The sequence below is a fragment of the Parasteatoda tepidariorum genome, chromosome 4, assembly GCF_982258835.1.
Source record: "Parasteatoda tepidariorum strain Cologne lab strain chromosome 4, Ptep-v5.0, whole genome shotgun sequence".
Taxonomy (NCBI): Eukaryota; Metazoa; Arthropoda; class Arachnida; order Araneae; family Theridiidae; genus Parasteatoda; species Parasteatoda tepidariorum.
This window is the reverse complement of record NC_141758.1, coordinates 76121795-76138539: the sequence shown is the minus strand read 5'-3', so window position 1 is coordinate 76138539 and position 16745 is coordinate 76121795. Positions and strand designations below refer to the sequence as shown.

Below are 16745 nucleotides of genomic sequence, written 5' to 3'. Positions count from 1 at the left end.
TCTTTGCCATCCCTAACTATGAGAGGTTTTCGTAGCTTCCCTATCTCTATGCAACGCAAATGCGGGTTAGTTCCAACAAATGGTCCTCCACGATGACAAACTTCTTCCAATACTTGATCCAAGAGTTCCCTTGTCTGCTGGATTGGGTTCAAAATTTCAAGACTACGAAGTTGAACATTGGTAGTTGTAAACTCAAAATTGGGTCAGCTGATCAGCGAGGGTTATAAAATTAAAAAAGAAAAATGTGGTTTGATAAAATTTGATAGCATTTTTCTATTTTTTCTATTAAACATTGATACTCTCTATGCATTTTGACGCAGAAATTTAAATTAATAACGTAAGAAAATTACTAGTTAAAACATTTTTCTCTATTTTAAAGCAATCAAATAATCTCTTTTTAGGAACTTACGGATTCAACACACGTGCAGACTTATTCTTTCTTGAAGAAAATGACTACTCGTAAAAAAGAGCTCGTAAAAAAGTATTTTCGAAAGATTAAAGTTCCTTTGCAAGAAATATTGAGTTTTTCAAGCAACAAGATTTTGTTATTTTTAGTTTTTCCTTCAGTTGTTTTTGGAATTGTAGCAGGATATATAATGTTCTGCCGAACTGTTGAGCCACCAATAACAGAGCCGCCTTTCGCGTGGGAATGGCTGTGTAATTTGTATACATAAATTGAATATATTTGATTAAATACCATACTTACAAATAAGAATTCATAGTTTAGGACTATTTCATTTCAAAAGTTACCAAAAATAACGAAGGTAACAATTAAAGACTGATTTTCACTGTCAGCTGGCAAGATTAGTTGAATCTTAAGTGTTTGATTTTATGAGTTAGTATTTTATAAGTTTTATGAGTTAGTATGTTGCAGTAAATAAATAAATAAAATCCTCTTTTTTTGTTTAAGAAAAAACACCACTGAAACTTCTTTAAAAATATTTACATATTTTAAATACTATACATAATTTTTTTAGTAAATTTTTTTCATAGTAACGAGAACATTTTTAACAAATTTGAATAAAAGAGGAACATCTGATATTAATAAATGAACTTTCTTATTAACTATTAACTAATGAAAGTAAATCAAGAACCAATCACATAAGAGTAAACAAAAGTTGCGGTAACTCGAAGTTGGCAAAGACAACGAATATCATGGTAACAAGAAACGGGGTTTCAGAAAAACTGAATGAAAATTATCTCCAAACCAAGCAGCTCCTTATTCTAAACCTCAACTATACCAATCACTACAAGTTTTACAACATATGTACGGTGCTGAAAAAATACCGGAATATCTAGAATAACTTTTATTCTAATAATTGGATGCTTACTTTCCATGATTCAATCTAATGGTTCGAGGGGGTAACGTCAAGTAATCTAATCAATTACTGCAGACGATATTTTAAGTTAAAAATAAGATACAAAAACGCATTTTCTTTGAATTAACATGAATTTTTTTCAACGGATTATGATTTCTGACTCCCGAAATATAAGGGATAGCCGCAATCGGGGAAATATGGTCCCCATAGTTTGGTCAGGAGATCGAGGCAAAGTTTGAACCCCTTAATGTTAATTTTACTTTTTGCGCACTTCAAAATATCTCGAAAAATTTTTAAGCTAATTTAAGAAATTTTGCACACAATTATAAAATTTGCTTGTCCAAAGATAATTCCTTGTAAATGATAAATTTCACTAAATATTTATTATTTTTTTTAGTAATAGGTGAAATAATTTTGAAGGGTAAAGTATAGATTTTTTGTATCATTTTAAACTGCTAATTTTACATGCAATATACAAAATTTGAACAAAATCGGTCGAATAGTTCCAGAGAACTCGAACTTTAATGAAGTCGTGTAGTTAAAATTTGATTTCTGAGGAACTATTCAATCTAAAATATTAAACATTTGATTAAATTTATCTCTTTTGCACAAAATTATTGTTGTACAAACAAATTTCATAATTTTTTGCAAAAATTTTTAAATTAGTTTAAGAAGTTCGAGACATGGCGACATACACAACAAGTAAAATTAACATTAAGGGATCCAAACTTTGGATTACCCTTCTGACTAAACTAATTTTGGCCATATTTCCCAAATTGAGGCTTTCCCCTATATTTCGGGGGTCAGAAATTTGTGACTCGGTGGGAAAAAATATATGTGCTTAATTAGAGAAAATTCGTTTTTGTGCCTGATGCCGTAACTTAAAATTTAACCTGCAGTAATTAGCATATTTGAGATTGCACCCTTAAATCATTGAGTCATAGAACGTTAAGTTCCATTCGTTCCAAAAGCTATTCAAGGTGGCCCGTTTTTTAATTTTTTTTTTAATTTTTTTTAATATTTTTCTTTTGGAGCATTGTATCTAGACTTAGTTTTTGATTAACCAAATGACTAACTCAGATTTTTTCATGAAAGTAACAGTTGATAAATCTTCATGATTTAATTATTAATTAATTGTCGTCATTAGTTTCCATTTTACTACGATTATCATTCATTAAAAAACTAAATTCTATCATACAGCTTTACAACAACGAGTCAGAGTTTATTTAATAATAAGAATATTTCAATAAAACAATGATCTATTCATTGTTTAAAAAACTTGGAAAACTTTGTTTAAATTAAGTAAGACACGTAAATCTAAAATTAAAATGATGTAAACATCTTTCCCCCCCTGTAATATTTAATTTTCAATGAGTGTTTTAAAATTTTTTCCCAAATATAAAATCAAAACTTCAAATAAGGAAACCGGATAATAAGCGTAATATCTTTATAAAACTAAGTACAGATCTTTAATAATGGAAACATTTGAAGAGTCTTGCAATTGCAAATGTCGGCTGGAAAGGCTTAAAGAATTTTGCAATTGCAAATGTCGAAGGGAAAGGCTTGGAGAATCTTGCAATTGTAAATGTCGGAAGGTGTCTAAGAAACGAGAATTTGACAAGAATAATGAAATGACAGTTTCAATTAATCCTTGTTGCTTCAATGTATTTGAAATTAATGAAAGCTTCTATTCTACATTCGAAATACAGAATAAAAATCCGTATGCAGTTTATTTTAAATTGGATGTACCAAACGATCACAGTCTATGCTTCGATCCAAGACAGGGTAAAATTAGAGCTTATAATAAAGTAAGTTTTACATCAATTTTATGTGCATTGTTGTAGAAATAAAAATTTATTATATTATAATGATTAATTCCAAAATTAACTAAATAAAAATGGAAGAATACAGTTTGACGCTTTCTGTTCAGAAATTTTTTTAGTCAGGTTTGAACATTTTTTAATCAGATAAAAATTTGTTTAAAAAACAGTAACGTATCTTTTGAACTATCAAAGTACGATTTCCTAGTCCAATTTTTAGGAAAACGTTAAAAGGAAAATCTGGCATTCAAAAAGTAATTTTCATTTCCACAGCTTTTATCAATAGTTCAAAAATGACACCGTTAACATCTTGCGTTTACATTATAAATTATTAAAAAGACTTACTTCTTTCTACATATTTCCATTTATTAACACACTTAGTTATTTTAACTTTTTAAAAGAATCATTTTGGCAGTGATGTGATAATATTTGTCGCAGAATTAATTCTATACAGAGCGTACTACTTTATACAAAGCGAGAATATACAAGACTTACTACTCTCACAAATTCCGTGCGATTGTATCTATAGGTATAAAAGTGCAGCTATCGTTCGAATAATTAAAGTATAAGTTAACTGTAATTGGAATTTTTTAATTTGTAGTGTGCGTTTTGTCTTCAAAATAAAATGTCATTAAAAAAAAGACAGTTATATACAAGCGGTGATGTATAAAAATTTGGCTGTTATCAACAAAATAAACAGCTAACAGTACCATCCGGAAAATATTGTTAAATTCGTGCTTTTATCGCGGTACAAAAACCGTACGAGAAATGAACAAGAAAGTGAATATATTAGTAGCATATCAAATCGCAAAAACAAAATGTCAATTTAACTACATGATACTTATCAGCACTTCACATTGAAAAACTGGGAGTTTCCTTTCTATCCACATAGAATTTTTTCTTTTACTTTAAAGGCTTGATTGATTATCAGGGGTGAAAGCGAGACGCAAAAGAGGAAGGTCTGGTAGTAAAGCCTTTTCAGTTATAGCTAGTTTTTGGGAGGAGTTTACCTATTCTTTTTTTAAACTATTCAACAATATCTACTCTATCTTGGAAAAGAAGCAGTTTTATATATATGCTAAAATTATAAAAGAAATCTTGATAGTTACAAATATTTAATTTTTTTCGAAAAAAATGCTAAAATGAAATGTCTTTCGTACCAGTTTTTTCTCTTTTCCGTCTTGCTATATAAGGACTTGCCACATTGATTATTCGTATAAGCAAAGAATTACTTGCACACCTAAGTTTTAATTTTAACATGCATGCTTAGATCAAGATATAGCGTAGCACGATTCACAACAGCGACAACTTTCATATAAATTACTCTTTTTTTGTCAAAATATTTCAATAAAAGCACATACATATAAAAATGTATTATTTATTTTTTCAGAAAAAAGTGAGTGTATGTTACGTATCAAACAGTTATAATGTTAGCAAAATACAACAAGCAAATCTTTTGATGTCCCGTTTACCTCTAGATGAAACTCAAGAAAAAGAACCAGAAGTTACAAAAACATACAAAACTACGCTTAGAGCACAAGTCAAGAGTCTGCGATCGGAGCTTTTTAATGAACATTCCTCACAAGAACAAGAATCTATTAATCGTCGTTGCAAAGTGTTCGCTGACAATCGGAAAACACCAACTACTATCAACTTAGGCACACTAAATATAAATGATCCAAAGCTAAAACATAAACAGAACATGTATAGAGAGGATTTTCTATACGAAGAAAACAATGAATCTAATCGCACTTCCTATTCTGAACTATTTGCTCCAATGCGTAGCCGCAATAGATATTCACGGAACACTAAACAGAATATAAGTAAACACGAAAGGCATGCAGAGCTTTCCGATAGAGAATGCGAGAGTATCTATCACAATCGGATCAATTTAGAACCAGAAGAGTTCAAAAATTACAAGCGTGAGTATCATCTCCCAGTCAAAAAAGTATCTAGTAATTACAATGAGCCTACTTACAAGTCGGAGATGAAACGAAAAACGTTCAGTTCAATAATATGTCCTTTTGACAAAGAAGACACCGATAAAATGCATAAGCTTCCAGATGTCGAGGACGCATGGAACACTAATCCACGCATGCTCTATCATGGAAGGTATGCCAAAGAACAAACAGATGGTTTTAAAGCAAAGTATTACCAGACAGGAATATTTGAAGTTTCTGCTAAGAAATGCAATTATGAGGAGCCAAAATTGTCAGCTGTCTATCAAAATCGAATTATTAGATCAATTACTTCTTCCTCTAAGAAAGAAACTGCGAAAGCACTGGTGAAACATCCAAGAGACGAAGAAAATTGTAACTTGATTCCTCGGCATGGAATTTCGTCAAATCAGCATACCTCTGGCACCCTAAATCTTTCAGTAGCTCACAAACAAGTTGATGAATATACAGTGGATTTAGGTGCCAGGGATTCGGAGACGAATTCAGATGAAAACTGGCATTCTGTGACGACCATAATGAAGCCAAGGAACACAGAGGCACATGTGAAATCAAAGGTACGTGTGAAATCAAAGACACTTTGATACATAAAATAACAATATCTTTGAATAAAATTTTTTTTTTGCAACTTAGAGATATTTAATATTACTTTGTATTGTTTTAACCTTTTGGGGTGAACGTTTCATGATACTACTTGATTAGTGTGTTTACCATGAAGGTAGATACACTTTAGCCGAGATGGTTCAGCCATCATTTTCCCAACCGGCAGCTAAGGAATTCTACTCCCCAGTCCGGACACCAATATATTTTCGCTATTCTTTACATATTTGAGGAGTTTTCAGGATTGGTAAGTCGAGACCAACGGTTCCCAAATGGTGTATTGCGAAGCCCTTGGGTTCTGAGAACTAAAACTTTTTAAACCAGTAATGAGTTTTGAAACCTACCATTATATTTATATCCAAAAAATGAACCATCATTCGATATTTTGGTTATCTTTACAATAACTTTTTTCTACGTATATAAGCTTTTTTTTGAAATTATAATTCAGATAGCGTACTTTATTCGTTCTCAGCTTATGGGAGCACAAAAATCTAGTCTAGAAGCTTTTCCTGAACTGCTTGACATAAAACCTTTAATATTAAGTCCATTATTCAATTATGATTGAATAAATTCCATTTTTCACATTAGATATGATTAAAATAATTTGTAGTTTTTTTGTGCATATTCTCAGCTGAAAATTTTAATAATTAACTTAGGATTCGACGAAAAAATGCACATTTAGAAAAATGCTAGGGTTCCCTAGCCATAAAAATTGGGAGTAGCTACTCTAGACTACTAGAGCTCATGACTGTCTTATTCAGACATAGGTGGCAGCACCGTAGCGTTACTCATCACCCTCCATTCGATTAGCAGTATGGCAAATTCCTTACAATACCCACCTCTCATGCTAAATGACACTAGATAAATTAAGATACATTTCACGGTTAACTTGACGAAACAAACAAAACTAAATTCTCTAATGTTAAGTCACTTAAACTTCACTAGGAAACACTAGTGGTATCGAAATAATGCTGAGGTCGACAAAATTGCTCCCTCTTCTCACTGAAGTGGTGAAGTCCTATGAAGCCACTAGGTTTCTTGAAGCTGGATTCAAACTTTAGCCGAGAGGGCAAAGCTGTCATTATTATGTTCAGCTGATTAAGGGTTCAACTCCCAGTGTGGAAAACTATTTCCTTCATACCTTACCTGCATGAGGCTCTTGTAAAACTTATGTAAAAAAAAAGGAAAGAAATTTTAAGAAACAAAGTTTTCTTCGGAAAAAGATTTTTTTAAAAAGAAATACAACCTACTTGAAAAAGTGATAAGGATATATAACATTATAGGTAAAACTACATTTCAATGCTTCAGCAGATAGAATTTTTATTCCTACTTTTTCACTCTATCAGACAATTGAAGTTGTGTATATACATGATGTGCGTTTTGCATTTTCCCATATTTTTCAGTACATACGTGCCAAAACGAACTTTATAGAAAGTAGATTATCTCCAAACTGGTTATAAAACATTTTATGTAGACCAAATTATTATATAATAGTCCAGTTGATGTGATCTGGTAAAAGCCAATCTGTCCAAAGCAGAAGGCAGTTTGTCGAAGAATAAAATAAATAGGAAACGTTGCTTAAAACTACAATAACCACATTTTTCCTGCTTGAACTCAACAAGAGAAAATTATTTTTAACTATCATGAATCATCTTTTCTAGGACTCGGGTGTGCCACCGGATTCATCAGTTAAGAAGAAAATATATTTGTTGAACGAAAATCTAGGAGAAAAGCATTTTCAATACCTGCATTCTTATTTCTCTGAGCTAGTGCAAGTTTCAAGAAGAAACTTTAAACTGCTTCTCATTCTCTCTTTGTTAACTTTTGGATGTCTAGCTGGTTGTTTAATGCGTGGCTGCTCCAAAGTACCTAAATCAGAAAGTTTTAGTTTCCCCTGCCTAAAAGATCTTTTTTACAAATAGTCATTGCTGTAATAACGGTAAATATTGTAAATAAAACGTAATAGTGCGTATTTTATATTGTTCAAGAACCAATAAAACATTGGTTATGTTCCCCAAAACAGTAGATGAATTTTAATTTAATGTGTTACGAGTGAAAGAATATAATTAGGATTAATAGAATCTGTAAACAGATACCAACAAAACTAACGTTCAGAGATTTTTTAAGTGAAAATCCAAAACTATCGAATACTATAAATTCAAAAATTTTTTTCAATTAATTTCAGAAAATCCAAAAGTACAAGATTTTGAATCTAAGTGTTGGGCTATATTTTAAGTAATTGTATGATTTGATGATCGAACATGGTTGGATATTTTTAAATTTGAGTTCAACGATGGCTATTTCGAGACAGGGATCTGGGAGTGTACTTAAGTATATCAAGATGAGATTTATTTTATTACCGCCGTTAAGCTGCAGATCCAATTTTGAGTGTATGACTACCAAGGTTCAAATTCGTAGCCTTGTAAATTTGACACCAATCCAGAAGACAAGGGAACTCCTGGATCAAGTATTGGGAGAAATTTGCTCTCACGGAGGACTTTTTGATGAAACTAACCCGCATTTGCGTTACATAGAGAGGAAATCCACGAAAACCCCTCACGGTCAGCCCAATGGTTAGCACGGTTAACCCATAACTCGTCTACCACTGATGATACTTTACGTCAGTACAGTGTTCCATGTGAACTGGGAGCGGAATTCGTATCGACCAGCCATCGCTGGGAATCAAGCCCGGCTTACCTCATTGGGAGGCGAGAGCTTTATTCCCTGAACCACTACGGTTTTGATTGTATAATTTGATCAAACCATTCATAGTTGGACGGACATGTTTTAACGTGAGAACAAATGGGAGTTAGTTCTGACGACTACTACTGGGGGACAGGAATCTGGGAGTGTACAAGTACAGCAAGATAAAAGTGATATTTCTAAACATCTCGACAGCCAATATAAATACTCTTAGATCCTCTGAAGCTCTGATTTCTTGATGTTCCCAGTTTTATGTCAGCAACTGATATCAAAAATTATATTCTACAAATTAATTAATAGAAAACTGTAAAACAGATTTCACCTGTTGGCATAGCTGTATGCATTTTAGGGAATGACGCTTTTGAATTAAAGTCTATTAAAAGTAGTGTTTTAAAGAATGTGGCCCAACCCTGTTGGCACGATATTATTAATTCTACGGGTGGATTAAGCAGATAAGGGAACATAGTGTTTACTAATGAATAAAAATTAAATTTTGGTTTTAATTGAAGGATTTGTATAATACTTTTTTCTGGAGCTAGTTAAAATGATAACATAAATATCTCGGCTGGGTTTATTGTAAGTTGCAATAAATCCCAGCAGATTTCCACCCAAAATTGTTTTATCCGAAAGCGAGTTTGTTATGGCCCTTGATTCAAGAATTTTATTAGTTTCATAAAAAGTTATTTTAGTTTCATTGAAATCAAGGGCTGAGATAGTGTTTATTTTTAAAGTGCATACATGTCAATTTTATTATATGTATCAGATGAACTGATCGAGTGATAAAATAATTCAAAATCTTCGTTTTACCTATATAAAATACTTCTATCAAATAAAAGAAAAAATAAAATTCGTGCAAAATTTGATGTTTGTACTATCTGCTTTGTAAAATATTACCAATATAATAAAAGACAGAAACCAGGACGATAGTTCAGTTTCATTAAAATTTGCGTGATATACGAAAAGAACGCGTTTTCATTTTCATCTCAATTCCTAGGTTGGGTGTAATTTTCCGTTTTGGTTATCAAAATTTTCCAGCTAGTTCATGTGACGTAGGACTGGTTTTTTTTTAAAGTTTTTTTAAGCTTAAGGTTTATGTTAAGTAAACTATAATCATCCACGCTTTGCATCATAAAATTAAATATCGTATCAATAAAATTTAAGCACACTAATGCAAAACAGTCATTTTAAATTTCAATAACAGAATGTAGATTGCAGACAAACTCCCTATTTCCTTTTATGCGATACTATATATTACCTACATTGTATATTATAAATTAATAAAATCTTTTTTTATCTTTATTTTCCATTAAAATTACTTTTAGGTGATTTTTGGGATATCCAGTTTGGGATATCCAGTTTATATACCCGAAAAATTCTTTAATTAATTTTATTAATTTATAATTTAATTTAATAATTGTATATTTCCTCTTTAAAAAATAATTTGATTCCAATTAATATTTTTTTGCAATAATAAAATTTTCAAAATAATACAGGCATTAGAAATAAATGTTTGATATTATTATCACAGAAAAATTAAATACAAACTTTCATCTTTTAAGGAATAAGACATTTTTTATGGTTATATAAGCTTGCATGAAAAATTTAAAATTTCTTAAACGAACGCCAAAAGCCTTCAACTCAATGCTTTCTGTCAGATTTACTAATCTAACAACAAAGAACAAGATTGCTTGTGAAATATTAAATAAGAAATCTCCATATTAATTAAAACACAAGCATGATTACAAAAAATATTTCTCTGATTACAAAAAGAAATACCCGGTTTTTTTTAGTGAATATCAGTTTATAAATACGCTATACTTTACAAAAAAACTTTTGCTATCTGAAAATTAATTATTTTGTTTCTTGCATATATTTTTTCGAGAAAAATACAGAAAATAATTTAGAATAAGCTTCAGAATTAATTAATAAACAAAGACAACTCGTTGCTGTGTTAATTTCTTCCTTCTTTTTCTTTTAATATGCAAATGTTTTCTCAGCTACATGTACACAAGTTATTTAGAAGTCTAAGATAATAAACTGAAGATGAAAAAAAATGGCAAAGAATAGAAAGTGTAAATAGGGAAAGCAATTTTGCAAAAGGGGCATGGAATTTTAATATCTCAAATGCCGATTTTTCTGTTGTCTTAATGACTGCATTATTGATCAATATTTCGTCATCAGGAATACTTTTTTTTAAAACTGATTTTTCGTGTTTTGAAGTTCATAATTCAGATTCATTGGGTTTGGTTGTCATTCTTTTAAATGAGATGATAAAGAAATACCGATTTATGGCTGCCATTTTCGACCACACTCATAAGGTAATCCTAATCTACAAGGATAAGAAAGAAATAGTATAGAAAGAAAATGCATAAGACCTATGACAATTTTTTCAATTCTTTCATTTAGCGATACATTGAGAGGATATTGTATTTAAAGGGCATGGGGCACCACAATGCTAAGTCAAACCTTATCTAAAAGTGTCATTTTGACAACAAACTGTTCAATAGTGACGTACTTCACAAATGTCCAGAAATTTTGCTAGATAATTTGACAATGTACAGAAATATTTTATTTTCATGTAGTTCTGTGTAGTTCTATATACAGTTCATATATTCTATATAGGAAATGGAGGACCTCTTAGTTCATATATTCGCTATAGACAATGAAATATTTGAATTATGTTATTGATTATGAATTAGGTTATGAACTGTGCTGAAAATCCATAGTTCAAATATTTCATTAAGACATTCTCCTGAACAAGTAGTAAAAAGGAAACTTGTCATCTTATCAAAATTATTATTTCTTACCCAAAGCTTTTCAATTCTATTAGAAATATTAGTTAAATAATTTTATAATAACTTTTTATAAACTGGAACTGAGAAGCGATAACTCATTTTACAAAAGCATTTTTTAAAAAAAGGAAGAAAAAAAAACTCTGGCTTAAATATTAATACACCTCATTAGTTTTAACTTCATTAATCATCATCAAAGCAGGTAAAAACGAATTGTCGACAAAATATAGTATTTTTTTTTTACTAATTTATTATTTACATATAAATAAGTAATCAAGAGAAAGAGGATGAAAATGAATAAAAAGATAGGTAAGAAGACATATTTAGCGTTTTTTGTATTAGAAATAATAAATAAAATGATCAATCGATAAGAAAAATTATTAATAACTACGAGAAAAAATTGAATTAAAATATGGAATTAAATTTGGGATTGAAATGTAAAATAAAATCATATGTTTCAATAATTCAAAGAAAAATAAAAAAAATTAATTTACATATTAGATTAATCTTAATTGTTTATTAACTCGCATCTTTGCAATTCTAAAATTCATATTTAATAAGATGCATTACAAAACAAGCTAGTAAAATAAAATTTTAATAAAAGTTAGATTACTTAGAAATAAAGAAATTTATTCTAAGTAATACTAAGTATTATTTTTAACCTTTTTTGCATTAAATGTTATCTTCTGACTTACTTTAAACTAATTTTTAGTTAGGGCTTTATGTACGTTTCTGTACGCTTAGTTATTTCATGTTTTTCAATCATTACTTTTTAAATATTAAATAATGATTAAAAAAAAAAGAATTAAATTAAATAATGATAAAATTTGTAAGAAAAATTTAAATATTCAAACAAATGAAGATTTGAAAATTAATTTTCATTAAAAATTAAAAAATAAACTAAATGAAATGAGAATCCAATATCCAGTTTATTAATATAGTTTAAATATCAACTATAGTTTCGGAGGTTAGCCTTAAAAACTCAAAGAATATAAGAACTTGCAAAAAAAAAAAAAAATAGATACTTCATATGCATTTAAAAATTTGATAATATTTTACAATCAGTCAATGTATATAGATTTTTTAATTAGAAATAAATATGCGTAATTATTATCGTTATGAAAAGGTAGATAGTTATTTATACTTTATTGTGTTATTGAAACATAGTGAAATATAGTGGTATACACTAAGAAATATAGTGGTACAATCTAGTGGTATATGCAAAGCCACAATGCAGTTATTTTGGAGTGGGCAAAAATGAAAGACTGACTTACTTTGCGTTTGAGACAATAATCCAGTAAAAGTTTGTGTTTCCAAGAAATTCAGAAACATTATGCATATCGATTCCGCGTGTTAAAAGCAGTGAAGTATTTTTCGATGATAGAAAGGAAAGGGTAAAAAATTCGATATGACTCAAAAAGGGATGCCATCAAATAAGATTTAATATCGACCTCATCTTAAGAACTTAAAAGAGAAAATAAGGATATTTTGAGGGAGAGGTTCTCATTTTGCCTGATGTGTCAGATGAGATAAATAGTGTTTTGGGAAGAAAAAAAGATTTCAAATAAAAATTAAGTGAGAATTTTTTTTTAATAAGTGATATGACGAAGTATAAATTTATTGGATTGATATGAGCATATTTCGCGCCATTATGATGGAAATACATTTCGTATATCATTTAATTTTAAGGATCAATGTTATTTCTAATCTCCAAAATGCGCGTTCAATAAAAAAAATATTTCTGCCGTAGGTTTGGTATTTTAATTGCAAGCAATAGATTACACATGCATAATCTTGATATGAATGTTTAGGGAGAGATGAAGCTGATCAGAATATGCAAAGAGAAACGGTAGTTTCCCCATTTTTTTTCTTAAACAGTCTCATTATTACCTTTTTTTTAATTTAAAAATTAATTACATATCCACTGCATTGTGTATGCCAAGTTCAATATTAACTAAAAAAATATTATTTGCAACAAAGTTACATGTTTTTAAATGATTTTTTTATATAAAACTTTGGCTCTTTTCTATTCCTTTTTCAATGTATTAATTCCATGGTTAAATACATATTACATTTATAAATCGAATTAAAAATTTTTTAACCTTTAAAAAATTAATGAGGTTTCTTTTTTCTATTTCTTTTCATACTTTTTACAGTAATCTCGCATAGTTACTGGTACATGGAGTACTATATGCGAAACTGGAACAGTATCATTCATTAAAACTGAACAGGTATGAAAAACGGGTAGAAAATTTTGTAAGCAATTGCTCAGACAAAGCCATTGCTTAGCTAGACCATTTGTAAATCATTATAAACTTAGGAGCTCAAAATCATTGACAAAGCAAAAAAATTATGAAATTTAGCTTGAATTTCGTATGTTTTTACGACAATTTCACGATAAACTATAAACTATTTCATAGAAGAGAGTTCAGTTTAAATTACTAAGCATTGAATCAAAAAGTTTACAAGCAACTTCCACAAAAGATTAAAATAGTTTATGAACCCTTGAATCGAACCAAAACTATTTTAATTGAACAACTTTTTAAACGAAGCTTTAAATAAAGAAGAAAAAAAACATTAACCGAAGCAAATTTTGTATTTGTTGGTATCCCTGGTAGTCCTAGAGCATTCAGATGCAAAAAAAAGTTGATTCCTTCTTTTTTATGATTTAATTTGAGCAGAGAGAAATGCGAATAGCAAAGAGTCTGTCAGAAATATACCGAAAAAACCCATTAAAAATGGAGCAGTGAAACTAACAGTGCATCTTTAAAAGAAAAGAAAAAAGAAAACTATTTGATTGTTTTTGAGAATTACTGAAGAAATTCAAAAAAAAAAAAAATATTTTTTTAAAATTCGCATAGGATGAAGATGAATAAATAATGTTTTTCAGTTTACATAAATTTCTTGTAATGTAGAAAGTATTGAAAGAGAGAGAGAGAGAGGGAGAGAGACGAGGGAGAAGAGTGTTGACCTCACCGGTCATGATATTCTTGTTGATGATCTGTACATGCTTGTCTCTGTCCGGTCTCGTGTGCTCGTGCCAAAAGCCCACCACATGTCCAAGTTCGTGCACCACAATGCCAAACTTATCGCAGTTCTTCCCGATGGAGATTGCCTGAGGTCCGTTACCGCGCTTACCCACGAAGGAACAGCAACTGAAACAGAATTATTACAGTCAGTACTTACTAAAATAATTAATCAGTGTAGTTATTAAAAAAATATGTACAGTAGAAAAATAAAAAATATTAAATTCTGAATAACGTTTGATCTAACCACTGGATTGTCTCGTACTAGCAGTACTCTACTTCAATAGTTTGACCTTAACGTTGTTTCTCGAAGCTCTGTCGCCAAGGAAAATAAAAAAGCCTTAGTATAGGTGCTTTACACTTGAAGTAATGTAATGATTTTAAACTATGTATATGTTTTATTTTATTTTATAACCGTCGTTTAGCAGCCGACCCAATTTCGCGTTTACGACTACTAATGTTCAACTACGTAGTCTTGTAATTTTGAACCAATTAAGAAGACAAGGAAACTCCTGGATCAGTACCTCCAGAGGTATGATTTGCGACTTTGTGACTCGACAGATTTAACGTGCATCAGTCACCATTCGGCAGACGGGGATCGAACCTACACCTTCTTTGACATTGGCCCAGTGCCCTACCAACCAGGCTATCCCGGCGGCCCTAAACTATGCATATAATCTTGCCTTGAAGAATTATCTGGGCTTTAGAATAGGCAAATACCTTAAATATTAATAAGTTATTAAACTTTTTTAAAAACCGCCAATACGCTGACATTTTTCTACCTAGATGAAAATTAGCAAAATCACCGCCGTATTCTCAGTTTTCGCAAATTTTTATGACCCCAGTTCATGTAGCTTAGGAGTAAGTTTTTAATATAAAAAAAAATTAAACCACAAGCACTTTTCATTTTCACAAAACTGTGGCTTTTCTTCATAATAATGTTTTGCGTCATTTTCAAAATAAGCACAGGCAGCGCTAGCTTTAGATAGGCTATACTTGACCCTACAGTAAACTGTTGAAAATTAGCAGCACTTATAAAAAATAGTATATTATTCGCAAAAAAAACATTTCGTATGACGACAGGGACTTAGAAAAACAGCCGTAAATATAATAAATTATTGTACAGATGATATTTTAAGTTACGAAGTCAGACTCAAATACGTACCTTCTCTGAATAATCATACATTTTTTTGAATTAAGCAAGCTAGATAAATTTTTACTTTATATTAAAGTGCGTAGTTTTAAATGATAAATTTCCAAGTCGAATTCGAAGTTCATCGAATTCGGTGGAATAGTTTAGAAAAAATCAAATTTTTAAATTCGTCTTTATGCATTAAACTTTATATTTCAGACTTATTTTTCTTTCTCGAGAAATTTTACTGAACTCTTACTGTATTGGCTTCATTTATCTCTGACACTGTTTATCATTTTTTAAACAAGCTGTGACCGTAATTCAAGAAATTTATATTGAGTTATGGTGGTGTCACAAAGGCAAGTATTGAGAATTGAAAGGGAAAAAATGAAGGGTTCTACTCTCCATGGCAAGTAGTTTTTCAGCTACATTAATAATGCAAAAATTGAAGTGTAGAAGGAGATAAAAGTTCATATAAACCATAGGTTATCTATAAAATTTCAAAGGTTAAAATTTTTTTTTCTAAATCTGAAACTGCAAGAATGTCAGAATTTCTTCCTCATTTTATAAAAGCAACAGATTCGATCATTTTTGTTTTAAAATTGATATTTGAAAAAAAAATTAAATCAGCGTTAAAACTTTACAGTTCTTTTAATTTCTTTTAATTTATTTAAATTCATTTTTTAATACTTTAAATGTGAAATTACCAATATAGTAGACAGAGAATTTGCCATGAAAAATTTCTCACGCTACACAGCTTTGTCTTATATAAATAATCTACATATTCTTGGATGGCGAAATAATCTACGTAGTCTTAGATGGCAAAATAATCTACATAGTCTCTTAGATGGAGAAATAATCTATGTAGTTTTAGATGCCGAAATCTGTAAATTTGAAAAGAATTGGTAGTCCTTGCGAAATAAGAATTTAAAAATTTTTCTTTTGGATGGCGAAATCCTCAAATATGAAAGGAATTGGTTGAAAATTTCTTGCGAAATAAAAATTTAAAAATGTTTCTTTTAGATGGCGAAATCCGTAAATTTGAAAGGAATTGGTTGAAAAGTTCTTGCGAAATGAAAATTTAAAAGTGTTTCTTTTAGATGGCGAAATCCGTTAATTTGGAAGCAATCGGTTGAAAAGTTCTTGCGAAATAAAAATTTAAAAATGTTTCTTTTAGATGGCGAAATCCGTAAATTTGAAAGGAATTGGTTGAAAAGTTCTTGCGAAATGAAAATTTAAAAGTGTTTCTTTTAGATGGCGAAATCCGTTAATTTGGAAGCAATCGGTTGAAAAGTTCTTGCGAAATAAAAATTTAAAAATGTTTCTTTTAGATGGCGAAATCCGTAAATTTGAAAGGAATTGGTTGAAAAGTTCTTGCGAAATGAAAATTTAAAAGTG

General features: G+C 30.0%; 1 protein-coding gene across 3 annotated transcripts in view; it reads right to left on the bottom strand.

Moving 5' to 3' along the window:
* LOC107453436 (protein tolkin) overlaps positions 1-16745 on the bottom strand; it is a 249397-nt gene that overhangs the window by 97139 nt on the left and 135513 nt on the right. For all 3 annotated transcript variants that reach the window (XM_043049329.3, XM_087161384.1, XM_087161385.1), the window contains exon 6: positions 14166-14344. In XM_043049329.3, coding sequence (XP_042905263.1) covers positions 14166-14344 — 179 coding nt within the window. The remainder of the gene's footprint in view (positions 1-14165; positions 14345-16745) is intronic.